Raw genomic sequence first — 27,186 nt, 5'->3', positions numbered from 1 at the left:
GTAGAGGGAAAAGAGTACACGAAGACCTGTGAAAAAGAAGGGAAGATCCCAGGGCAGGCAAGAGGGTGTGGGCCTGAGGTTACAAGTGGGACAGTGGCAGCAGGTAGATGAGGAGCCAGCCTGGCTAAATGCAATGTGGAGCTGGAATGTGGCTTGGGATCTCTGGCCAGCCAGGAGACAGAGCAGGCTGATGTGCCCTTCTTCAGCCACCAATCAACTGGGCTGGGTCCTAGGAAGTGGGCAGAGATGCAGTCCAATAGCTCTTAGTTTTAGATTGAACAGATTATCAAATTCATCATTAGCATGTACTCCGAGCCCAGCCTTCTTCTAGACTCTGAAGGTGAAACAGCAAGCAAGATTCCAGCCTTCAGAGTTCTTCGTCTGGTAGTATACATGTGCAAGTGCACCAACACACACACACACACATACACACACACACACACACACACACACACCGCATCCAAATAAATCTTTGGGAGTCCCTGGGCTCCCCATCACTTGTAATCCCTCCCAGTCCCTAGTGATAGCAGCCTTTTCACATTTATGGCCATTGAATTCTTCCTTCACTTTTAGGTGTGCACAATTGATAGCAAATTAAAGCATGCCCCAGAAAGTTCTATGCTGCAAAATCTATTAAATTAACCAAGAGACAAAACTGACTTCTTCAAGGCCACTCAGTTGGTCTGCATCAGAGCCAGGCCTTTACCATGTTAGGATACGATACAAACCAACAGTCTGATTCAATTCAGAAAATATTAGCTAAATATTTACTAGATGTCAGTCATCACAGTTGGGACTTGGGAATATCATGAGGAGTTAAAGGTAGTCCCTGCCCTCAGGTAGATTACATTCTCCTGAGATCAGGATCAGTAAAGGCTTCCCATAAGTGGTGGCATTGGGGGTGAGGGGTGGGGGTGGATAAGGGAAGAGGGATTTGGTGATACCATCTCTATACTCTAAGGGTAAAAGAGGAATCTTCAGTGGTGTCTGAGTGTGTGTGTGTGTGTGTGTGTGTGTGTGTGTGTGTACACCTTCCCTTTCTCCTCCTGCAGCTAAACTGGGCTCTGCTCACAGAATCTGAGCAGCCTGGAAGGAAGCTGCATGAGATGCCAAGCCTAGGGATATAGGAAAGCAGAAGAGGTGTCAGCCTCAGACCACCAGAAAGGATGGGGATGTGGGAAAGGGGCAGGGGCTTCAGCTGTGACTAGCATCCATGACAGAAATAACCCTGCAGTCAGGACAGGATGTTTGAAATGATCATCCTTACCTAGAAACATACTAATTCCTGGTGGCAGGACACATGAAGGTGAGAGCAGCAGAAGGGAGCTGCTGGACACCACAAGGCAGAGGGGCTGCCAGGGGCCATTCTTGGACTCAGGCCAGTCATTTTGGGGAGGTGGGGAGGACAGGCAAGGAAGCTGCCCAAAGACCTGGCTTTATGGTTCCTGCTTAAAGAGAGCCTCATTTTTCTCAGCTGGAGACATCAGCACTGAACGGTAAGGGGACCCCTTTCTCTGAATGAATGGAGGTGTGAGAATCTCAGACACCGCCCTGATCAGGGAGTAAGAAGACACTGCTGAGCCATTCTATCAGGGCAAGGAAAGGCTGGAGCTCCTCGAAGCTCGGTCTGGGGAAAAGCACAGGGCAGGGCTCCAGGAAAACTGAGTTGTGTCCTGGTTCTACAACTCACAAGTTATGTCACATTGGGCAAGTTTCTTCACTTGTCTGGACTTCTGTTCCTTTATCTCTAAAATATGGAGACAAATCACCTTTATGGTCCCTTCCACCTCTAAATTCTATGCTCTTGCTTGCTACTTGGGTGATATTGGCCAAGTATCTTCATCTGGTTGGACCTCAGTTTCCTCATCTGTAATATTAGAGGGCTGGACTAGGGGACTTCCAAGAACCCTTCTTGTCTCTGACTTTCTGTGACTCGATTCCCTCTAATAGTCACTAGGCAGGATTAGCTTCTCCACTGTTGACTTGGTTCTTTCTTTTCCCTATGTCTGCCTTGTCCCTTCTGTCTGAGTAAATTTCTTTAATTAGTCAGGAAGAGAGAAAGTGATTTCTTTCTTTCCTTTTCCCAAGTAGAAAAGTGATCGCTGTCACTTTTACTATATCAGACAATTCTCTGCACTTGAGTTTGATGACTGGCTTCTGGTGACTGCATGTAAGGCAAAGAAGGGGCTGCCAAGGTGTGAAGAAAGCCTTTCCTTCCCTACCTTCACCTCTCTGTGCCCCGCCCAACCCCATACTACCTTGGTCAGGTCCCCGAATATGACCGTAACTATTTGAAGTGAGTAGGGGGGAAACTATAAGGAGGTAAGTGTGAGTGACCAACCAGAAGAGACTATTCAAGGCTGCAGCATTTATATTCTAATAGATAATACCACTGTCCCCACATAGCCCTAAGGTTACTAGTGTTCACTGAGAGAGTTAAATAAGATACAGTGGGAATTCTGGGAGTGGCTGTGTTAGGTTTTGATGATATTAAAAGAAGGAAGGAAAGGGAAGGGAAAAGGAATATACTAGGTAAGATAGGAGGAAGGATGGGAAAACTTGCTATTGCATATAAGCAGAGTGTGCATTAGAAATCCATACAAGCCAACTGTGGTGGCAGATGCCTGTAGTCTGTGCTACTGGAGGGCTGAAGGTGATCTGGTGTCAGCACGGAAGTCCCAGGGGAGTGAACCTTGTGGAGCAGGGGACCACCAAGCTGCTTTAGCCCAAGTTGGAAATGAAGCAGGTCAAATCTTGTGTGCTGATCAGCATTTGTGAATGGCCATTGCACTTCCACCCTAGGGAGATGTGGTCTCCAAAAAAATCAAACAACAAAACCAATTCAGTACAAACAAGGAGGAATGAGATGAAAGGAGCACATGAACTTCACCTGAACTGATCAAAGAAACGATGCATAAGCAGAGATTTTGGTGCAGAAATGCATTCAACTCGAGAGAAATAAGAGGGAACAAGAAGAGAGAGAAGGGAATAAGTGGGTAAAAGGGGTAAATCATAAGTAAAACAAATGCTAACCTCGGAAAAAGTATCCTTAAGAGGGATTTCAAAGGAATGAAAGAAAATGTAAGAATCTGTAATTGGGATCTGGGTAAGAGGAAAGGAAGAGGAGCAAGGGAGAAAATACAGATTGTATCAAGCAAAGAGCACAGAAGCTGATAGTCTTATCACCTGATACTGGAGCTAGCTTTATATATAATGAAGATAAAATGGACTATCTAAATCATATAAAATTTAAATTTTTTGCACAAATAAAACCAATGTAGCTAAAATTAGGAGGAAAAGACTTAAGTAGGAAAAAATCTTTTCACTGTTTCTCTAATAAAGGTTTCATTTCCAAAATACATAAGCAACTGATACATATTTATAAGAACAAGAGCTACTCCCCAATTGACAAGAGTTCAAAGGATAGGAACAAGCAATTTTCAAAGAAAGAAATCTAAACTATCAATAACATATAAAGAAGGTACTCCAAATCAGTGATATCAAGCTCAAATAAAAACAGGGGCCACTAAACTGTACATAAGGATTCTTGCAGGCTGCATGTTGATTTAGAAAACCATATATTAACATTATCTATGTTCTATTGTATTTTTATTTATTTTCTTAAACATTTCCCCAATGCATTTTAATCTGGTTCAGACTGCATGAGCTGCAGTCTGTGTTTATATTTTTGCTCTGGATCACTAATGATCAGAGAAACGCAATTTAAAGCATCTCAAATTCTACCTTACACCCATCAGATTGGTAAATAGGACTAAAAACAAAATTGAGAGTTGTGGGGGAAAGGCACACTAATGTGCTATAGTTGGAACTATGAGTTTAGGTCATGCCACTATCCAATAAACTCCCATGGCTTTTTATTCCTTTCAGAATCAAATATAAACTCCTCTGTTAGACTTTTCAAGCCCTTCAGAACCCAACCTGCCCCAACCTCTCCAATCTTCTTAAACTTTCCTCCCCTCCAAGTACCCTACAATGATTTAATGACACTGGCCCTCTGCTATTTGCAATACACAGCAAACCATATCTCAGCTCTCTTCATTTTCTTTGGCCGCCCCCAAGGCCTCTGTCGGGGGTGGGGGGCTTCCTTCCGAAGCTTAACAAATGTCCTCCCTTCTCCAAGACTCTATTCCCAGCCCTCCTTAATGTTAGCCCTTTCCCTCTGGTACTGACTCCCATTGACACAGGATACATCTCATTTGTGCTTGGTTGTTCACATGTTGTCTACCACACTGGAATATGAATTCCTTGAGGATTTCTGTCTTTGTCTTTCTTTGTATTTCCTGCACTTAATACAGTGCCTAGAAAATAGTAGGTGCTTAATAAATACTTGTTGACTGACTGGCCTGTAACCAGAATGGACTTTGTTTTCTTTGAATGACTCAGCTTACCTCATTGAGCTTCCCTGTACACTGGGGCTTGCTCTTCCGGGGCAGGAAGCCCAGCGACCATGCCAGGAATCAGAGAACTTCCTGTGTGATGAGTCATGGGGCTGGCTGAGGGGAGGTGTGTTAACCTGGTCTACGCCAGGGGGAGGGGCCAAGTCAAGAACCAACAGGCCCTGGTCATTCAGGTGGTGCTTAGATGATGTCAAAAACTCTATAAGAGGGGAGAGGACAGCTTGAAGATCTCCTTTTCCTTTTCCGGTTGGAGCCAGAGACGCCTACAGCCGAAGCTGAGCTGCCGGTAGCAGAGCTGACTGGAGGCCAGTGGGTAATCTTCTTACCGCAGAGGGGAAGCATGTATACGATTTTGCCTTATACTATCTCACTTCTCTGTGGCCTCCTGGTTACCCTTGTGAGGCGGACTTATTGGGCCTGGAAGCTTTTGATGAAAATATCAAAATGGGGACGCTGGTTTGTGGGCTTGTTACTGTGGAGTGTAAATACATGCTTTAGTTCTCCTGCCTTCTGCCTAGAGAATTCCTTATATCCTGCGGTTCCGGACCTTTTAGGCACATATGAGATTCTCTTTTAAATCATAAATTCTGCCTTCCTAATATATGGCCATTGGAGGGTATGGATAACTTGAAGGAGGGGAACTGAGTATGCTTCTGGGAACGTACCCCCTTCTCTTATCTCGCAGTCTCCATGGGGCTCGGGCTAAGGCACCAGTCCCTGGGGTTTGGAACCCAGCTGAATTTGGACTTTCTTCCTCCTGGGGGGCTCCAATCAACCAATCAGGCAAGGAAGCCTTAATTGAGCACCTACTATGCCAGACAGTAGGGATAAAAAGACAGTCTTGACTCTCAAAACTCCGCTTCTATAAATCGATCAATTGACCCATCAACAAGCATTTAAGGCTTCCCTGGGCTGGCAATGAGACTGTGAAGTCTGTTGGCTTTGGGTGGGTCTGAAGGTCTGATTCTCACCCATACGTGGTAAGGCTCTTGAGAAGAGAGTCTATAATGGATTTATCTTTGTATCCCCATTCCTTGAACGTTGTAGAAACTACATTTTGTAAAAAAAAAGAATTATTTTTCATATCCTGATATGTCCATCCCCTCCCCCATGTAGGAACCAGATCTTATAACAAAGAATAAAAAAGGAAGAGAAAAAAACATTTCAGCAAAACTAACCAACACATCAACCAAACTGCACACTGTAGGCAATGCTCCACAGCCACAGTCCCCCACCTCTTCCAAGAAGATGTGGAGGCTTAGCAGTAAGTGCCCATTAAAGCAACTGAATTGAAGAGTGAGAATGTGTGGGATAGAGGTGGCTGGGTGGTGTAGCAGACAAAACTTTGAACTCAGAGTCCAGAAGACCTGAGTTCAAATCTACATGCAGACACTTGTTAGGAGTGTGACCCCGGGTGAGTCACTTAACCTGTGTCATCTGTAAAATTGGGATGATAATGGCACCTGCCCTCCTGGGTTGTTGAGTTAGCATGTATCTGTAAACCTTACCACATAATAATAGTACTTGCTATTAATAACACTGGCTCTGGAAACAGAGGACATGAGTTCAAGTCTCTCATTTGCTCTTACTACGTATGTGATTTTAGGAAAGTCACTTAACCTCCATTGACCTCAGTTTCCTCAACTGTAAAATGAAGGAGTTAAATTGGACAATCCATCAGAGCCTTTCTTGCTTCAGACCCAGGATGTGGAGTAATTCTGTGACCTCAGGCAAATGACTTCACCTCTCTCTGAGCCTCAGTTTCCCCATCTTTTAAATAAAGGCGATCTAGTAAGTCTGTGCCCAAGGTGGGGGGGGCGGGAAGCCAGGGGAAAATAGGAGTTGGGTCACATGTCTAGCCCCTTTTGAGCTCAGGGTCTGATAGGAGAACCCAGGTTCACCTTCAGGAAATAATGAGCAGAGAAAACTACCCAGAGTCCATTTGAGGTTGTGAGCAGTGGCCATAAGCCTCCCTCAAACAGCCTTCCTCCTCTCCAAATGGCTGCTGCCTCCTGGATCCTCAGCCAAGAGACTGTCTTTGGACCTTTTATACCATAAGATCTACTCCTGTTTTTTTCCACTCCCACCATAGCACCTCAGGGTCACACAGGTCATAGGCTCATAGAGTTAGAGCTGGAGCAGTACTTGGAAGCCAGGGAGACATTGTCATCACCTTCACCATCCTCACCCTCACCATCATCATCCTCACCATCCTCACCTTCACCATCTTCACCTTCACCAACCTCACCTTCACCATCATCATCCTCACCCTCACCATCCTCACCTTCACCGTCCTCACCCTCACCATCATCATCCTCACCTTCATCTTCCTCACCTTCACCACCCTCACCCTTACCATTCTCACCCTCACCATCCTCACCCTCACCATCATCATCCTCACCCTCACCCTCACCATCCTCACCCTCACCACCCTCACCATCATCATCACTGTCATAACAAGCATTTATCTGGTACTTGAAGAAAGTGCTTTAGAAATATTGGTTCCTTTTATCCCCACAACAACCCTGGGAGGCAGGTGCTATTACTATTCTAATTTGAACAGATGAGGAAACTGAGGCAGAGGTGGAGGTCTGAGACTGGATTTGAACTCGTGACTTTCCTGACTCCAAGCCTGTGCCAACATGTAAACAACTAGGTAAACACCAGGTATATACAAGGTAGATGAGGAGCGTTCTGAGAAAGGAAGGCACTAGCAGGTGGGAGCAGGGCATACAGGCCTTTTGGAGGAGGCGGTATTGGAGCTGAGTCTGGAAGGAGACCAAGGAAACTGAAAAGCAAAGAGGAGAGGAGGGGCATCCCAAGCATGAGAAACAGCTAGGTCAAAGGCCCAGAGAGGAGAGAAGAGGAGTCTCCTTCAAGCCACCACAAGTAGGCCAGAGTCACTGAAAAGGTTTGAGTGGAGAGGAAGGTGCAATGAAACCAGAAAGATGAGAAGAGGCCAAGTTGTGAAGAGCTTTAGATGCCAAGGGTCTAAGGAAACTGAAGCCGGCATCGTCACCATCATTATCATCACCAATATCATCGTCACTGCCGTTGGCTCAGTGGTGGAATTCTTACAATGCACTTTACAAACACTAGCTCAGTGTCTCTGGGAGGCAGCTGCTTCCTTCCGGTCTTGTTATGCCCGTTTTTCAGACACAGAAGCCAAGGCACAAAGAGAGACAATGACTTGCTCATGGTCACACAACGAGTCAGCATGGGAGGTGGGATTCAAACTGAAGGCCCTCCTGACATGAAGCTTGAGGTCACTCTGTCTGTCCTCCTGTCTCTCTGTCTCTGTCTCTCTTTATCTCTGAGTCCTCGTCTGTTTCAGTCTCTGTGTCTCTATCTCTGTCTCTGTGTTTCTATTTCTATGTCTCTGTCTCTGTGTCTCTGTCTGTCTGTCTGTCTGTCTCTCTCTCTCTCACACACACACACACACACACACACACGCACGCACGCACACACACGCACACACACGCACGCACGCGCACACACACAGAGTCAGTGGCAGCACCTAGCCTCCTGGCTCATTCTGCCCCTTGGTGCTCCCTCCAGTAACAGCTTTCTCATGTTCTCTCTCACACAGGGTTCTTTTCTGCTTGGGTATCATGGGGTTTCAGTCATTGGCAGTCCAGATGAATCCACCCAACTGCAGTACCACAAGGAGTGACTTCTCCCAGACTGTCACCATTCTGTACTTGTCTGTCCTCCTGGTCCTGGGCACTGTCCTCAATGCCCTGGTCCTTTGGGTGTTCTGGTGCCAGATGAGGAAGTGGGCAGAAACCCGGGTGTACATGGTCAATCTGGCTGGGGCAGACTGCTGCCTCCTGCTGAGCCTGCCCATGGTCCTGTACACGACAGTCAGGGACTACTCGGAGGACTTGCTGTGTACAGTGTCCCAGAGCATTTACCTGATCAACGGTTACATGAGCATGTGTCATCAGCGCCATCACTGTCAATCGCTATGCTGTCATCCAGTATCCTCTGTGGGCCAGGATGTGGCGCTCCCCCCGTCAGGCTGAGGGCACCTGTGTTCTCCTCTGGCTGCTCGTCATCTGCCTGGTTTCTTTACCGGCTACCCAGAAGCTAGACGGCCAGAACTTCTGCTTTGGGAAGAGTCAGACTTGGGGCATCTGGGCCATTGTTTCTCTTTGGTCCTGTTCTTCATCCCTCTCATGGTCCTTGTTTTCTGCTCCGTGCGGGTACTCCAGAACCTGGTCAGGAAAAAGGCACAGGTGCCAGTCCAGGACAGGAGGCTGATCAACAAAGCTCTCTGCATGGTTTCAGCTAATCTGGTCAACTTCATGGTCTGCTTCCTCCCCCAGCATGTGGCTTTATTGGCCAAGCTCATGACTGAGTATGTGGGGACCTCCTGCCCTGTTGTTCAGCATGTGGTCACTTCTGTCACCTTGCCAATGCCAACTGCCGCTTAGATGCCACGGGATATTACTTTATGGCCCAGGAGTTCCAGGAAGAAGTAGGGGTATTCTTAGGCATGCCCAAGTTCCTCCAGAGTCAGACTCAAGGCAGCCCAAGCACTGACCACCCAGGCCTCCCTGAGCAAGGAAAAGTGGAGGTAGCCTCAGAGAATTCCCAAGCATTGCAATCCAGTTAAGGGGACCTGTGTGAAGTTTGGTGTAAAAGGGCTATCTCTGCTTACCTCCTGACTCCCTAAGGGCAGGGCCCTCAAGATGGAGCCCAGCTCAGTGATGCCATGCCCTCCTTTAGTGGGTTCTCCTGGGCCAGGGGGGACATCTTGGAGGTTCATTTGGAATGTGAGGGTTGGAGTTCCAACCCACTTTAAGTGCTTAATCTTTTGGGGAGCTGTACAGACATTTGGGCCTTAATGGGTTCCCCTGGGCCAGTGGGGACATCTTGGAAGTTTATCCAGGATGTGAGGGTTGGAATTCCAACCCACTTTAAGTGCTTTAACCCTTTTGTGGAGCTGCACAGACATTTGGCACTCTTCTAAGGTTGTTCCATTTCTTTCTGAATTAGGTTGTTTGATCGAGTGTGGGGTGAATTCAGACACAGCCCTAGGAGCAGGAGAAATCTAAGTTTGGCTTTGTCTCAGATGCCTCCTAGCTAGGTGACATTGGGCAAACGATTTCCCCTCTTGAGGCCACAGCTCCCTCATCAGGAAAATAGGGGGGTTGGACTTAAGAACCTTCAAGGTCCCTCCCAGCTCTGACACTCCAGGATTCTCTGATTCTGAATGTTTTGCTCTCCCCAGGGTCTGTTTTAAGTAGAGCCTGGAGAGGGTAATGTCGAATCCAAAGGAACAGGGCAGTACGCTACCATGGACAGTTGCCCTGGATTTAGGCTGTCTTACCTGTGTGATGTTCAGCAAACCACCTGACTTCTCTGGAACTAGGTTTCCTGATCTGGACAAGGAGAAGGGGTTGGACCAGATGACTTCTAACTCTATTATTCTATGAAGTGTTAATGGTGGGGGGGGGGGGTGCAGGAGAGAGAAGGGAGAGGGGAAATCCCCTCTTCCTCTTTTCAGAATCACTGTTAATTGGGAAGCTTTATCTAACTGGGCCGGCCAAGACTTTGGACTTATATAAAAATAAAGACAATCAAAACTGAGATTTTCCCAGATCAAGGAGAAAATATTGCAAGCAGCCAGAAAGAAACAATTTGAGTATTGTGGAAACACAATCAGGATAATACAAGATCTAGTAGCTTCTACGTTAAGGGATCGAAGGGCTTGGAATACGATATTCCAGAGGTCAATGGAGTTAGTATTAAAACCAAGAATCACCTACCCAGCAAAACTGGGTATCATGCTCCAAGGCAAAATATGGATTTTCAATAAAATAGATGACTTTCAAGCTTTCTCAGTGAAAAGACCAGAACTGAATAGAAAATTTGACTTTCAAACACAAAAATCAAGAGGAGCATGAAAAGGTAATCAAGAAAGAGAAATCGAAAGGGACTTACCAAAGTTGAACTATTTTGTTTGCATTCCTACATGGAAAGATGTGTACAATTCATGAGACCTCAGTACTGGGGTAGCTGAAGGGAATACACATATATAGAAAGACAGGGGGCACAGGGTGAGTTGAATGTGAAGAGATGATATCTAAAAAAATGTAATCGAATTGGGGGATGAGAGGGGAATGTGTTGAGAGGGGAGAGGGGGAGAGATGGAGTGGGGTAAATTATCTTGAATGGAAGTGGCAAGAAAGGGCAGTTCTGGGAGGGAGAGGGAGGAGGGGACAGTTGGGGGGGAGTGGGTGAATCTTGCTCTTGTGGGAGTTGACCTGAGGAGGGAGTGGCATGCACACTCAATTGTGTGTCTTGCCCCGCATTGGGGAAGGAGGAGGGAGATGGAAGGGGGTGGGACGATGGAGGGGAGGGCAGATGCAGGGAGGAGGTAATCAAAGACAAACACTTTTGAAGGGGGGCAGGGTCAAGGGAGAAAATTGAATGGAGGGGGATGGGATAGGAAGGAGCAAAATATAATTAGTCTTTCACAACATGAGTATTGTGAAAGGGTTTTCATGATGACGCACATGTGGCCTATGTGGAATTGCTTGCCTTCTTGGGCGGGGGGGAGGGAAGGGGGGAGAGAATTTGGAACTCAGGGTTTTGAAAACAGATGTTCAAAAAAAGGGAAGTTTTTGCATGCAGCTGAGCAGTAGGATGTACAGAAGTGGGGCATGGAAGTCCATCTTGCCCTGCACGAGGGTGGGGGGTGGGGATGGAGTTGGCGGGGAGTGGGGCTGGCTGGGGAGCGGGGCAGTCAGAATGTGTGTGGTCTTGGGGTGGCGGGGGGGGAGGGTGGAGGTGGGGAGAGGGTTTGTGGTTCGAGCTCTGCTGATCTAAAAATATTGAATAAATAGAAAAGTACTCAATGTACAAGATGGACATCATTCTAGAACAGCCATGTATTTCCTCTATACATGTATACATGTATTTCCTTATACAGAAACTGTAGAAGATGCAACGCAATTGAAATCGAGTGTGAATAAATACAGGGAACTTATAACGTTATGCCCAGAAACTCAGGATCCTTTTTGGGACAGATGGATCAATATTTTGTATTTGTGTTAGACCTAGGCTGTCTGAGGCTTAGGCTGCCTTTGCTGTGTGACATGCAGCTGGTCTCTCTAGGCCTCAGTTTCCTCATATGGAAAAGGAGAAGGAATTGGTTTAGATAACCCCCAAAGTCCCCTTTTGAATTGTTTATCTGTCAGATTTATGGATAAGGGAAGAATGTAGGACTAGAGAAGATACAGGGAGCATTACAGCAACATCACTGCTAGGTCTAACCCCAAGACATCAACAAAGGGGGAAAAGGACCTATTTGTACAAAAATATTTATAGCAGCTCTTTTTGTGGTGCCTAAGAATTGGAAATTAAAGGGATGCCCATCAATTGGGGAATAGCTAAGCAAGCTGTGGTATATGATTGTAACAGGATATTGTTGTGCTATGAGAAATGACAGGCAGGATGATTTCAGAAAAACCTGGAAAGACTTATATGAACTGATGCAAAGTGAAGTGAGCAGAACCAGGAGAACGTTGTATACAGTAACAGCAATATTGCTTGATGAAGAATTGTGAATGACTTAGTTTTTCTCAGCAATGCAACGATATAAGACAATCCCAAAGGACTAATGAGGGAACATACTATTGCCTGAATACAGACTGAAGCATGCTATTTTTCACTTTCTTTCTTTCTTTTTTTTCTTTTATTTTAGTCTTCTTGTAAAAAATGACTAATATGGAAATGTTTTACATAATTGCAAAAAATAAAAAAAAAGTCTTCTTTTGTTTCTAAATCTAATCCTATGAAGTTTTGACGGGGGATTTTTAGGAATTGCTGATAGAGCTATTTGGGGGCAAGAGGCTTGGTGGAGGTAGAAGGAAAGAGAAGGAATCCTCCCTCCTCTCTGATGTCCTGATCAACCAAGACATGGATTACTTTAGTCCTTTAGGCAGAGGAGGATCCCAATGGTGATGGTCTTTGAAAATTGTGCTGTTACAGAAATCTCCTCCCTTTGGTCAGTTGATGCCCAAATCCCAAATTCAGGAACTCAAATATACATTATATGTATATGTATATGTATATGTATATGTATATGTATATGTATATGTATATGTATATGTATATGTATATGTATATGTATATGTATATGTATATGTATATGTATATGTATATGTATATGTATGTGTGTGTGTGTGTGTGTGTGTGTGTGTATATATATACATATATATATACACATATAGTAACAATTAAAGCTAGAGGCAGTCATTTCTCAGGATCATTAATTACTGACCTGTGCCCAGAAAAGGAAATAAAAAAGGCAGAAAAAGACAGCAGAAACTAAGAACGCTAGAAACTTCTAGCCTCAGGCTGTGAGTTAGCACATGCCTCCCATGGCCACGTGCTTCTGCTGTAAGCCATCATTTTCAGCTGGTCTGCTCCACCTTACCTTCCTCTATAAGGAACTACAAGGAAGAGAAGATACTTGAGAAGTGTCCAAAAGAGATAGAAGGAGCTATTTCTCCTCAGATCTGTTAGAGGCTACAGAGGGGAAGGTGCTTCTAATAAGTCTGGTTTATTAACTCAGTCAACTAATTGTCCAGCCACCAGGGACCCATCAAAGGAGCTCAGGGTGTCCTCTCCACTGGGTGCATGTGCCTTGGCAAGGAGAAAAATGAGCATGTACAGTCTCATGGAAGATGCTCTAAGCTAATAAAGGCTCACACGTTGTACTCTCAAGTGGACTGTGGGACTCATACAACCTATGCCAGCATCCCTCCCACACTGAGAAAATTACAACATAGTGCAGTGGTCTTGGATTCAGAGGGACCTGAATTCAAATCCTTCCACTGCCATTTACTACCTCATGGGACTTTTCTGAGCTTTCTATTCCCTTACTTGTAAAATGATGTGATTGGACTAGATGACCTGTAAGACCTCTTCTAGACCTATGATCCTATAAAGTTTTGACAGAATATTTTCAAGCATCAGTGACAGAGGGAATGTGAGAGAAAGTCGCTCAGGGAATTGGGGGTCTTCCCTCTTTCCTCTTCCACTGTGACTTTGGATGGCCTGCCCAGTGTGGCAGAAGCATATTGTTTTTTGCCCTGTCATTAGAGGTCACCAGTGCATTGACCCTGTGAGGTCCTAGGACCTGAGTCTGAATCTTGGCTCTGCTGATCTTACCTAAGCTACCCTGGGCAAGTCAGTTCATCTCTCAAGGCGTCTCTCTCTTCATCTGTAAGATGGTGGGGCTGGGCTACATGACCTGTGAGGTCTCTACCATCTCTAGACCTTCAATCAGCAATCAACAAACATTTATTAAGCACCTGCTGTGTGCCAGGCCCTGGGAATACAACGACAAAAATGAAACATTTCCTCACTTTCAGAAACCAGTCTTCTATTGAAGGAGGTGACCTGCCCCTATATAAGCACATACAGAATAAACGCAAACAATTTCTTTATTTATTTTATAATAAATAATTGTTGAGTGGACTAGGCTAGTTTATTTCCTCTGGCCCCTGGGCTGTGTGCACATCTGGCCACAGTCAGCAGAGGGCGTCTGATCTGCCGGGGAGGGTTGGTCAAAGCCTTGAAGACCACAGACCAAGTTTACAAGATGAAGTCAGCACAGACTTTCCATTCATGCAGCTTGACTAAGGGCTTCTCCTCCCCAACTTTGACAGTTTGGCAACCCTCCAGACTCTCTTACTCACCACAGGACCTTCTGCCTTCCCTGTCACCAGGAGTGAGTACCCTGATGGCTGGAAAGAGTAGGAACAGGAAAAGCTTCTTTGAGGCATTTCTGTCGCCCACCTGTCAACCACCAACGAGCTCACAACCAATGTAGAGGAAACCACTCCCATCAGCCCTTGGAGGAGCCAAGAGCCCAGGCTTCGGCATTCAGTTTGTGGCCCACTTTCCTCTGGCTCCTATCACTGCTTGGGGTTCCGAGCTGGGGGGATCAGGTTACCTGTGTGAGAACAGTTTTCCTCTGGAATCATCCCTTTCACATCTTGACCTGTGACCCTCCCTCCCTCAGGATTCCCACAGTCAAATCCCAGGTGAGTTAAAACCTGCTTTCTCATGGTGTGGGCATTGCACAAATTCCCCAAAGGGAAAGTGGGCAGAGGGGAGGGAAGTAAAGAGAGTCTGCCATTGTTTTTCCATACTTTAGTTGGGGGTGAAGTGGAAGGAGTGCAGGAGGTGGAAGATGTGGTGTGTGGACTCCTAGCCAGGTCATACAGTCAGTGGAATGTAGATTTAGAGCCCTTCACCCTGCTCCCATGTCCAGTGGATTCGAGGCATCATCCCATCACTCAGACTCTGAAATTAGGATCTTCTTTTGCTGAACAGCAGAAGAGTACCTGCCCATCCTCCCTCCTTTCCTCCCAGGGATGAGGAGGACCTGAGAAGATCTAGGATGGGACAAAATTTAAGAGAGACTCCAAAATGCCTTCGGAGTAAGAAGCTATTAACCAGTGTCTCCCATATATGGAGTCAGAGGTTCTGGCTTCTAATCCTGTCTCTGCCACTGGGTATCTGTAACCCTGGATAAATCACTTAGCTGGCTCTCCCTCTGAAGGGGGAAAGGGCACCAGATATGAGCCCAAGTTTCTCAACCAGAACCATTCCTGGGATCATAGAGATATTTCAGTTCACTCCCAGGGACTCTCGGAGGCTCCAGGCATGGGGACCAGGATCCAGGGAGAAGGAAGGAGGGAGACAAGGGGAGGAGAAATAGGATCCAGGGAGAAGAAGGGGGAGACAAGGGGAGGAGAAATGGGATCCAGGGAGAAGGCGCATGGGAAGGAGAGGAGGAGAGTGCTTTTAGGTGTTTTTCAGTTCAGCCTTTCAGGTTGAAATTGTCCTGGGAAAGGTTGCTGTGTTGCTATCATCCTTTGTGAACTGTTATACAGGTGAATAAGCTGGCTGCCATCGTGATTATCTTTCTTATTACAATGAATGATGGAGCTTTTCTCTCACTGGGTAGGTTCCTGCATGAATGAATGAATCCAGCAGCTGCAACTCAACCTTCAGCTCCCCAGGAGAGTCATCTATCTACATGAGTTTTTATGGGCTCCTCTTCATCTTTGGGCTCACTCTCAACCTCCTGGCCCTGTGGGTTTTTTGCTGTAGGATGAGGAAGTGGACAGAGACACGGGTATACATGGTCAACCTGGCTGTGGCAGACACCCTCCTGATCCTGCTCTTTCCCATTGTCATCTACTTCACACATGCCAGCTGCCTTGAGGATCTCTCTTGCCAGGTGCCCCAGGCCATCTATCTTGTCAATGTATACATGAGCATCAGCATCCCCATGGCAATTGGTGTGGACCGCTATGTGGCCATCAGGTTCCCACTGAAGGCCAAGGTCCTTCGAAGCCCAGGCCGGGCGGCCATTGTCTGTGCACTCCTCTGGGCTGTGGTCATTAGCATGCTGGCTTTTCGTATCATATGGCAGGTCCAAGATGGTGCCTTCTGCTTTTGGAGGAAGTCAGAGATCCATATTTCAGCGGTAATAGTTTCTCTGCTGGGCTTTTTTATTCCACTAGGTATCCTGGTCTTCTGTACATTCCAGATTGTGGCCAGCCTATTGAGGGTTCAGAGAAGGGAGATATCTGAGGTCAGACAGATCCGCAAGAGTGTCTCCATGGTGCTGGCCAGTCTGCTTGTGTTTGTCATTTGCTTCTTACCCTTGCACGTAACACTCCTGTTGCACTTCTTCCTGGGATCTAACGACAGGCTCAAAGGGGTCTTCAAAATAGTCACCTTTATTGCCCATACCAACTGCTGCCTGGATGCCATCTGCTACTACTTTGTGGCCAGTGAGTTCCCGAAGGTGACCCCTTTCTTCTGCCTTCAATGCAGACAACACAGACCTATGGCCCCTCAAGACAAGAAGACTTGCACAACCCTAATGTAACCTGAGGTCCAGTATCCCCAAGCTCAGCGATGGCATCAATTGGCTTCCATGTTGGGGCGGCTCCCCAAATCATTTCTCCTGGGCTTATTTTGCTCCCACACAGAGTTACCTCTGAGAAATCTTAGAAGAAGGCCCAATATATCTCTTCTTCCTTCTCTATCAATTTGGAAACCCCAAACTCTTGACTTTGGCATTGCTAAAAAAAAAAAGGCAACCCTAAGGCTGGAGCTGCCCAGAAATTCCCCTTTCTCTGTCTAGGATACATTCTAGAACTTGGGAACCTGGAACTCTCCTCTCAAGCTGCATGAATGAGAGTTCAAGTAACTCTTGTGTACTCTGCTACAGAGCAGACATCAGGGGCTCTAGGGGCTGGTTGGTGGGGGATGGGAGATGGGTTGGAATAGTTTGTGCATGAAGATTCTTTGTGCTTAGCTTTGCTGTCATCTGATTGGTCTGCAGAAAAGGGGAAAGAGCATAGGGATAGACCCTGCTACTGGACCCTATTATGATAGACCTGGAACTGAGGGGTGGCTCATACCTACAACAGTCTGGAGCTGACCTCCTCATGCCCATGTTTCACGGAATTCTTCCTACCATCCAGTGGTGCCACCAGCACTGCCACGGTCTCCTCCCGTGTCTCTGGAGCTATTCTGTCCTGATCAGTGAGAGCTCACTATGTCTAGTCAATTCCAGCCACTTCACTGACACCTTCCTGGTATACCATGGCACTCACACCTTGGCCCTACCCCTTCCCAACTCTTGCTGTGGGGCTAGTAATTAAATCAACACTATCGTCTCTTCCAGAGAGGGTATGTCACTCTTCCAAGCTTTTTTATAATTATATCCAGAGTGATTAACACAGTGGTTGGCACATAGTGAATGCTTGGTAAATACTTTTTGTTCATTCATTCATTCACTCACTCATTCATTCATTCACTCACTCACTCATTCATTCAGTCTCCTGGTCCTGATATTCTTTGTTATAAGATCCTTCTGGCTCCAATATTCCAACCCAGACAGGCTGTGTTCTTTGTTCTAAATCAATCAACAAGTGTTTCTTACCCTCCAACTATGTGGTTGGCACCACGCTAGGACAGAGAATGAACCACATTACCTCCATAGTCCTTATATGGTCCCTCCTAACTCAGAAGTTCTATATTCTAGGTTTCTTTCAGTTCTGATATTGTATGTTCTCTTTCCAGGGCATCCTTCCTTCTAAAGTCCTTCCCACTTCTAGAGTTCTCTGCTTTAAGCATGGTTGGCCACAGCTCAGCACTGATCCAATTTATAACTGCAATTTTAGATTCAGTCCAAGGGGGGCTCACAGCCTCTTACCCTTGCTGCTTGCCAAGGGGTGTTCCTTTTCCTTGCTGTATGCATGGATGCTCTGAGGGGCTAGCCTTTTGTTTTTTTCCTGCCCAGATGAGCAAACATGAACAGCACTTTTACACAACGCTCCCTTCCCCCATCCAGCTCTGCTGATTTAGGAGAGAGACCTCAAGCAGATTTTAGCTTCCTCTTCACATCCTTGCTCGTTCTATTCATACCATCTGCCATCAAGATTACTGAAGTAATCCATCCCTGGTATATTGACGAAATGTTGGCTTGAGTTTGTCATTACAATCAAGAACACAAGAAGCTATGGCCAACTCATGCTCCAAGCAGAGACTGTTAGAACTGGGAAGGTTCTTAGAACAGAGAGTTCTCCAAATGGAAGGGTCTCCAGGACAAAACAGACAATGTAGGAACTGAATGAGACTCAGAACATAAAACTTCTGGGATTGGAGGGACCATAGAACAAGGACTGTAGGAGGTAATGTGCTTCATTCATTGTCTTTGTCCCTCTCCCACCCCCAGTGCTTGGAACATAGTAGGTACTTCATAAAATACTTCTTAACTGTCTGACTGACTTAAACCACAGAATGCAGCTTGGCTGGGTTGGAGTAGTATCAGAGAGGGACCTTAGAACACCAAATGTCAGGGCAGGGAAAGGCTTAGAACGTAAGACATACAATTTCAGACCTGGAGGGTTTGAAACCTTGAAGGTTTATTTAGGTTGGAGGCCCCTGGCCCCCACCCCCACTTCTACAGATGAGAGGAGATGACACACTTATGGGCCCACATGGTGGGGCTGCTGAACCCCTCTCACTTCCAGCCTAGTGCTTTTTGAAGATACAGGACAGGGAACCTGCAGGTGTTGCTGCTGGGACCTTTGTTTCTTGTATTCTCTGACCTTAGGATATTATGGGATGAGAACTTGATCGGAAATCCTAGGATCTGGGTTCAGATCTTGACTCTTCCCTTGCCTTGGTGGGTCACCTTGGCCAAGTCACTTCATTCTCTAGGTCTCAGTTTTCTCACTTGTAGAATGGGGACAATAATTCTTCAAGTCCTTCCCTCACATGACTGCCCTGACATGAGACAATGGCTGCAAAATGCTTGTAAAGAGTCAAGGGCAGCTGTGTTTCCTTTGGCTTGAAATCTAGGCTTCTGCCATCCTGTAGTAGGTCAAGCCCTGAATTCGAATCCCAACTTATCTGCCTGATGCTGTGTGACTTTTGGCAAATTACAGAACATCTCTGGGCCTCACTTTCCCCACTTGTAAATGAGCAGATTGAGCTAGGTGGCCTCTAAGGCTCCTTCTAGCTTTAAATCTAGAACCCTGTGATCCTGCCTGTGACCCTGGGGAAGTCACTTAACTGCCCTGCTCCTCAGTCTTCTCATTTTTGGCACTATGGCTAACAGAAATATGTTTTACCTGACTTCACATGTATAATTGATACATTGCTTGCCTTCTCAATGGGGAAGGGAGGGACAGAAGGGAGGGAGAGAATTTGGAACTCAAAATTTCAGTAAATGTATGTTAAAAATAATTCATTAAAAATTTAAAAAAAAACCACAGCAGCTCTGTGGGAGGCAGAGAGGAGAGAAGAAGAAGCCTGCCATAGCTCTGGGCTAAGGGTGGGCCTGGCCACTGCCTCCTGGGGGGGGCCTCCCCTGGGGGGAGGTAGCCCTGGGAGGGCAGGCAGGAGGGACTTCCTGCCCTTTTCCCCAGCCCCCTGGCCCCAAACATGGGAAAGCCTTTCCAGAGATGCCATGACTCAGTTGGGTTCAGTTCAATTCAGTTCAGTCCAGTCCAGTTCAGCATATGTATTGTGTCTATGAGGATGTGGTCTGAGAGGCAGGTGGGGGTATTGTGGATAGAAAGACAGAAACCCAGGAAGACTGGGCTTCCAGTCTGCTACACACACACACACACACACACACACACACACACACATACGGTGTGGGCCCCTGGACCAGACAATGAATAAATGTAAGCTGGAAAGCTGGGGACAGAGGAGAAGTACCTGTGTTGGGCCAAGGTGACTGCCAGAGAAGGGGAGAGAGAGGAAGAGGAGGAGGAGAGGAAGGAGTAAGAGGAGAGAGTGGGGGGGGGAGTGAGAGAGAGGAGGGGAAAGGGAGAGTGAGGAGGAGGAGGAGGGGGAAGAGGGGTGGGGAGGAGGGAAAGAAGAGAAGGAGAGTGAGGAGAGGAGGAGATAGACGGTCTGGAGAGTCATGAGTGAAGGGAGGCATCGAGGAGCTTCTCCTGAAATGGTTGTTGGAGCAGGCAGTCACAAATCAGGAGGGCAGAGGCTTCTAAGGCAGCTGGTGAGGAGGAGGAGAAGAGGGAAGAAGAGGAAATCACAATTCTATGATGTTCCATTACATACAGGTACCACAGTTTGGTCACTGATTCCCCAACTGATACCACTTCCCTTGTTTCTTGTATCTTGCTGCAATAAAAATTTTGGGACAAAGGAATCCATTCCTCTGTCCTTGGCTTTTGGGGGGCATATGCCTAGTAGTGGGGCACTTCTGGATCCAAAGGTATGAACACTTTTGTACTTCTGAATACCATCCCAGGCCTGCCCATGACTCTCCTTCACACACTCTCTGTTGCAGTCACACTGGTCTTCTGACCACTCCTCATATAGGCTCTCCTTCTTCTGCCTCCATGTTTTGTATAGGCTGGTCTCCAAGCCCACCCTCCTGATATCCCATGGCAGCTAGGTGGCACAGTGGATAGAGTGCCAAGTCTAAAATCAGGGAGACCTGAGTTCAAATCTGCCCTCAGATACTTACTGGCTTTGTAACCCTGGGCAAGTCACATCACTCTGTTGGCCTCATTTTCCTCATCTGTAAAATGAGCTGAAGAAGGAAATGGCAAACCATTCCAGTATCTCTGCCAAGAACATCTCAAGGTAGTAATCCCAATCTCAGACAAAGTTAAAGCTAAAATAGATTTAATCAAAGAGAAAAATAGGGAAACTACACGATATGTCAGTCACATTAATCCATATTGTTTTAGACTATTTAAATAACTAGACAGTCTAAGGTTAGAATATTGCTGCGCTATAGGGAACGATGAGTTGGTGGACTTAGAAAAATATGGAAAGACTTGGATCTATGAAGGAAGATGTTATTCACCCTCAGAGAAACAGTATAGTGCGGTCTTACATAGATGCATATGAATGTATATGTCAATATATGAGTATGATTATAGATATCTAAGTATATGTATGTTATACCAGAAGCGAGTGAGACACTCCACAGAGTATAAGTTTTAAATGGAGAATTTATTAGCTGGCGGCCATTCGGGGAATTCATCTCAAATCAAAATGACCTCATATTGAAGTGAATGTATAGTTTATATAGAGAATACAGGGTACAGTGGTTAATTATCTCTTGAAACATTATTTTACAGACTCAGCACGCCTGTACCTTTTATGACCATGATCAAAAGAACCTCCTCAATAGATTGTAGATAGCTATCAACCGAAAGTACCAGCCAGGATCCCTGTCTTCAACCTGCCATAACTCCCACAGGAAAAGCTCAAGATAAGGCAGAGGTCATATAATTCAAGATAATATCAAAGGCCGAGGCTTTCATCCTTTATGGCCATAGACAGACCAAAGGATGCTCCAGCTTAGTCTGTTGACGCAGGATAGAGACATCTCTGAACCCATTCGATTAGATAAAGGGAGACCCTTTTGCATCAGGCTTTTACTGGTAATTAGCTTACATTCCTTGGAAAAGTCATGGGAGCCCAGGGACGTTTGCTAGACTCCAAAAGGTCTGAGTCCACTCTTTAGTATGCAAAACTGGAGTTTGTAGTTAGGGGCTGGGGGCAGGGTTTTTCTGGCAATAGCTGGCTACTCAGGTATCACATGTATATGTATGTAAGGGTACATATGTATGTGTATATGTATGTATATATATATATGTGTGTGTGTGTGTGTATGTGTATGTATGAGCTCAATTGTAGCCTTCTTGGTGGGGGAGGAAGGGGAGGATAAAAAACAAAGTGAAAGGTGCTCAGCAGGGAACAAAAGAAAACTTACAAGGAAACAAAGAAAAGCTGGACCGCTGGGAACACAATGTGTGGTATTTATTGTATAGGCTTTCTGGAAGTGGAAATTGATCACCGTATATTTTGAATCCTCTCATTCATTCTGCTGTGCACATGGCAATGCTTTTTTTCTTTTCTTATTTTGTATTTAAGTTTATAATGGTTCTTTTCCTTTTCTTATAATGTGTTTAAATTTTGGTATTTAAGTTTAAAATAAATTAATAAAAAATCTAAAACAAAAGACCTTAAAGGGGTCACAAAGAGTCGGACCCAACTGAAGCGACTGAACAACATTTCCATAGTTCAACCCTTTTCTACTGCCCCCAGTTGCCAGCGTCCTGGGCCCAGAAATCTCTATGTATTTACCTAGCCGCCCCACCCCCTCCCCCAAAGCAGCCTTTGATCTTTGTCTTTGTATCACCAGCACTTAGTGCAGCGCTGCAGCCGGTAAGACTTAATGTTTGTGGATTGACAGAATGAGCATGAGATGCGGTGGGGTGCAGTAGAGAGTGCTGAGGAAAGAGCTGTGTTCGAATTCCACCTTTGGGCACTTAGTGACCCTGGACCCATCACATCACCCCCCTGAGGCTCAGCTGCCTGGGCTATAAAATGATGGGCTTTGATTCAGTGGCTATGAAGGACCTTTTCAAGGAGAGGATCCTCTGACTAGATGTTGTCCGAGATCCTTCTATGTTTAAATACAGGATTCTGTGTAGGTCTCATAGACTTGTCTCTCCTGGGCTCCAGCCAGCTCCACATTTCCCACACCAATGTCCTGGTATCATCTCCAATTCACATTTAAAACCAGACTCACCACTTCCCTTCCCAAACTTGAAGCCGGATGCCCCTTCTCAATTCCTTATTCCTGTCTGGGACGCCATCACTACTCCATGATGCTAATGGTCAATGACTGAAGAGGATGATGTCAGTCAGTAAACATTTATTAAGTGCCTACTGTGTGCTAGGCAAAGAGCTGGGGATATGAGTACAAAAAGATCAAAGCCCTCAAGGAGCTTACAATTTAAATGGGAAAGGCAAAGCACAAAAGAAAGCTAGCTGAAGGGGGTGGGGCGGGGCGGAGAAGTACCGAAGGGGTGGGAATGGCAAAAACATCAGTCAACGAAATCCTAGGGGAGACAATTGATGTTGGGGAGGGGGCATGATAATGATGTAGACCGTAGACACAATCTATCTATGTCTTGTCCACCCTCTATGCCTAACCTCACTCCCCAGATGTTCTAACAAGCTTCAGCTGTGACCAGCTCCCAGCCACCTCCAGCATTCCCCCACTTAGGAAATGACTGAATCTGAGCAGCAGTGGAAGAGCTCGCTCCCCTTCATCCACAGGAAAAAAAAAATCCAAATTATTTAGCCTGGTGTTTAGCCTCCACAACCTGATTCCCACCTGCCGTTCCAACCCAGTCTCTGCTCTCCTCTGTGTAACCGACATTCCTACTGTACTAGTCTATTTACTGAATCAGGGAGGTGTCACACCCACAGTCATCCTTCCTGATTGTTCTGAGCCTCAGTTTCCTCTGCTGTAGAAGTACAGAAGAGGTACAGAAATTGATGCGAATCAAATGAACTAACTATGGAATTGCAACCACAGAGTGCAGTAGAAATGTCAGTTATCCCCATTTTCCTCCTCCTCATATATAACTCACTCGTGGTACCCTACCCTTTGCCCACAATGTCCTCCTTCTTCATGGCCATTTATCCAAATCCTGCCTAGCTCAAGCCTCCTGTTCTGCAAGAAATTTCCATCCACTGCCCCAGTCCATAGTGACCTCAAGCCTTTTCTGAATTCCTATTGTGGAAATCCCTTGTGGAAAGAGCACTGGGTCAGAAGGAACCAGGCCCAAGCCTTGCCCTGCCATTTATTAGCTTTATGATTCATCCTCTCTCTGGGTCTCAGTTTCCTCATTTGTCCAGCTACTAATCTTATGATAGACCCAGGAACCCATCATGTGTGTTGTTGTTTTTGGACCTAGAACAGTACTTTCATCCCTGGTACAGGGATCTCCCAGATGAGAAAACTTCCTCTGCCAAAGCACATAGCCACCCACTCTGTAACTCAGAGTCTCTGATTGTTGCCCAGGGTCATAAAGGAGCGACTTAAGCCCATGTCTTCCTGGCTTCATGGGTTCTGGATTGTGGATGATGCTCTCACACTTTCCCAGTCACCAATGTAACGAAGCAAGGCTGTGGGCTCGCTCCCAAGCTTTTTAGCATGATGCTTTCAGCTATGTTGTCAGATGCTTTTGAAGAGGACGAAAACAACATCAAGGTCAGCTACTGCACTGACGGTAAATTATTGAACTTGAAAAGGCTACAAGCCAAGACTAAAGTAGGGGGAGGGTTGGTGCGTGACTTTTTGTTTGCAGATGATTGTGTGCTCAATGCAGCCTCTGAGGCTGAGATGTAAGAGTGCAGCTCAATTCTCTGCTACTTGTGGTCATTCTGGCCTGACAATTAACACCAAGGAAACCGAGGTTCTCCACCAGCCAGCATCATACCACAAATGGAGAGATTTTGAATGCTGTGGATAAGTTCACTTATCTTGATAAGAAGGGTGCAAGATGACTCAATACCTTTTTAACCTTTCTGCCACCTTTACCTTTTGACTCAGACAGTTGTGGCCCCCAGAAAATGGGAGAGCCAGGCATCCCCAACCCCCATAGGGGCCCACAGATTTTTTAGGAGATATAAGATTGACAAGGGACCTGGACTTCACCTTGAGTGGGTCAGAAAAGGCTAAATATGGGAGTTGGTAGAATTTGTTTTGAGTCAGGGCTGCCCTCATCAGTTCATCATGTCCTCTAGCTACATTTATCTCTACTTTCTTGCTTGTCCAGTGGGCACAGGGCTGTGTCAACAGGATGCAGCAGTTTCTGAACTTCCTACCTGCAGTCACCAGGACCCAGTTATCTAGGCCATGAAAGTCCCCAACCATATATGCCCTCCTTTAACACATCACTACCTATGACCCACTAACCATTCCGTGGTTTGGTTGATGTCAGCCATTCCTTTGGAAACTGTGGCCATCCTCTGCTGTGTGGGGGTGGGTGAGACTTATATCTCACCATCTCTATGGTTTCCTATTTTCAAATCTGTCAGTTCAGTGCCACTGGGTGAGGAGAATGCTTAGTGGCTCACAAAAAGTAGGGCTTAGTGGCCCCCACCAGAGCATTGGAGGCTAACCTGGTGAAAAGAGGTCAGATTTAGTACTTCACTTTGATTTCTGCCCTTCTTCTGGGAAGGCACTTCTTTCTGTTACTATCTATGGAAACAGAGGTCAGGGGAGCTGGTTCATTGTTTCAGAGCATTAAACAGCTCATTTTTTTTTCATTGTAGCTCCTATGTCTTCAGAAAGACAAAAGGCTGGCTCAGGTGCATTTGAGTCTTTCCAGGTCTGGTGGATGCTGATGGTTGAATGGCCAGTGAGACAGCAGGGGATGAGCCTGACAACCCTTTTGTCTGCGTGCCACTGCAGCTCGGTCGGCAAATGTGTGAAGCCCCAGATCAGGCAGAGCATGAGCTACTTAGGGGTGAAAAGCATGGGCTTTTCCATGCCTAGAATATTCTCCCTCCTAACCTCTGCCCATTAAAGACCTAACTTTCTTTAAAATTTTCCTCAAATGTCACCTCCTCCAGGAGGCTGCTCTGCTTCTACCCTTGACTGGGGGGTTCCCTGCTTTCAGGCTGGGATTCTTAGCTTTTGCGTGGATTCCTTAGGCAGTCTGGTGAAGGTTATGAGCCTCCTCGGAAAAAATGTGTTTGAGTGGATAAAATACAAAACATAGAATTGTGAAGGAAAACAATTATACTGAAATACAGTTATTATATATACATATATTTGTATATATAATGCATATATAGTCAGTCAGTTAATAAAGATTTATTAAGTACCTACTACATGCCAGGCTCTGTGCTAAGCACTGGGGATAAAAAGAAAGACAAAATACAGTCCCTGCCCTCAAGAAGCTCACAATCTGAAGCGTGACAACATGCGAATAATTGTATAAACAAGCTACGATTGAAGAGAAAGCTCCAGAATGAAAACGGATCCTGGAAGGCTTCCTGTAGAAGGGGGGCTTTAAATGAGACTTGAAGGAAACCAGGGAAGCCAGGAAGCAGTAAGGTCACAGCCCTAGGGTCAGTGCCCTTCTCTAAGGCTGTATTTACCTTGTAGGTTCTGATCTCTTATAAGTTGTCTCCCCTATTAGATTGGGGGCTCCTTGAGTAGGGGCTGTTGTTTTTTCTGTGTTTCCCCAGAGGTTAAAGGCACATAGCAAGCACTTAATAAATTCATGCTGATTGGCAGATGATTGGACTTCCTGGCTTTGTGACCCTGGCAGGGTAGTTGACTTTTTAATTCCCTTGGGTAACTCTCCACACCATCAGGTGCCGATCTTTATTAATAGGACTTTCCTCCTTACATCCTTAAGGGAGATCCTTACTTCCTTACATCTTCATCACCATCACAGATGCAGACCCAATCCCCTCTACATCTCCCTTCTCCCATTAGAATAACATACTAGGAACTGGGAATGCAACCATAAAATGTAAAATAGTTCCTGCCCTCCAGAAGCTTACATTCTACTGGGAAGAAATATTTACAGAGCAAGTACATTTACATAGACAAAATAAATATAATGTTACTAAAAAAAAACCCAAATTATTAAATACAGTGTCACTGGGACAGGGGAGGATCATTAATAATCAGAAAAGAATCATGAGGTGCTAGAGGACTTTCAGGGGAAGGACGAATACTCCCAGATACAGGTGTCCTGGGACAAAGCCCCCTCTATCACCCTTACTTTTGACTGTTTAATAAGATGTCTTTCTCCCTCACAATCCAACCAGCACCAGATTTGTAAAAATCACTTTTAATACTCTGCTAATTTGGCAGGTATGACAGGGGAATCTTAAAATTTGTTTTTTTTAAATATGAAAAGCAATTTTTACCATTTGCTTTTTAAAATTTTGAGTTCCAAATTCTTTCCTTCCCTCCTTAGGAAGGCAAGGAATTTGACATAAGTTATGTCTGGGCTTTAATCTGCTCTTACCCCATGAGACAGACCTTTCCTCCAAATCTTCTAAATTGTCTTGTGCTGGAAAGTCGTTTCACCCCACCCAGTTGGTTCTGCCACTCCAGAGCTCATTTTGAGGCATTATTTTGAAGTTGTTTGGAGGGGAATTGGGGCGAGCTTAGACCAGTCCCTGCCTTTACTCTTCCATATGGATTCTATCCCTGTAGAATCAATCTTAAGAGTTTCAACTCATGTTTGCTGGCTATTTCCAATTCACTGTTGGGCACTGAAGAGGAGAATGGTCTTGTTGTAGTAGGTGACACTCAATTGGTGTTTTAAAAAGCTAGGGATTGGGGCGGAGCCAAGATGGTGGCTGGAAAGCAGGGACCTGCCTAAAGCTCTCCCCCAGGACCCTC

General features: G+C 45.8%; 1 protein-coding gene and 1 pseudogene across 1 annotated transcript; both read left to right on the top strand.

Moving 5' to 3' along the window:
- Positions 1-1,300: 1,300 nt before the first annotated feature.
- Positions 1,301-9,036, top strand: LOC118857461 (annotated as a pseudogene).
- A 5,007-nt stretch (positions 9,037-14,043) lies between these two features.
- Positions 14,044-16,344, top strand: LOC118856166 (G-protein coupled receptor 35-like). Its single transcript, XM_036766291.1, has 2 exons — positions 14,044-14,482; positions 15,412-16,344. Exon 2 carries the CDS (start codon positions 15,424-15,426, stop codon positions 16,342-16,344), a length of 921 nt encoding a protein of 306 aa, XP_036622186.1. The 5' UTR covers positions 14,044-14,482; positions 15,412-15,423.
- Positions 16,345-27,186: the final 10,842 nt, after the last annotated feature.

This window comes from Trichosurus vulpecula, chromosome 7 (genome assembly GCF_011100635.1).
Source record: "Trichosurus vulpecula isolate mTriVul1 chromosome 7, mTriVul1.pri, whole genome shotgun sequence".
In the NCBI taxonomy this organism is placed as follows: domain Eukaryota; kingdom Metazoa; phylum Chordata; class Mammalia; order Diprotodontia; family Phalangeridae; genus Trichosurus; species Trichosurus vulpecula.
This window is presented reverse-complemented; position numbering and strand designations above follow the sequence as displayed.

Bases quoted from the DNA above. Each gene is read 5' to 3' on its own strand.
- LOC118856166 (XM_036766291.1), top strand. From the start codon at position 15,424: ATGAATGAATCCAGCAGCTGCAACTCAACCTTCAGCTCCCCAGGAGAG.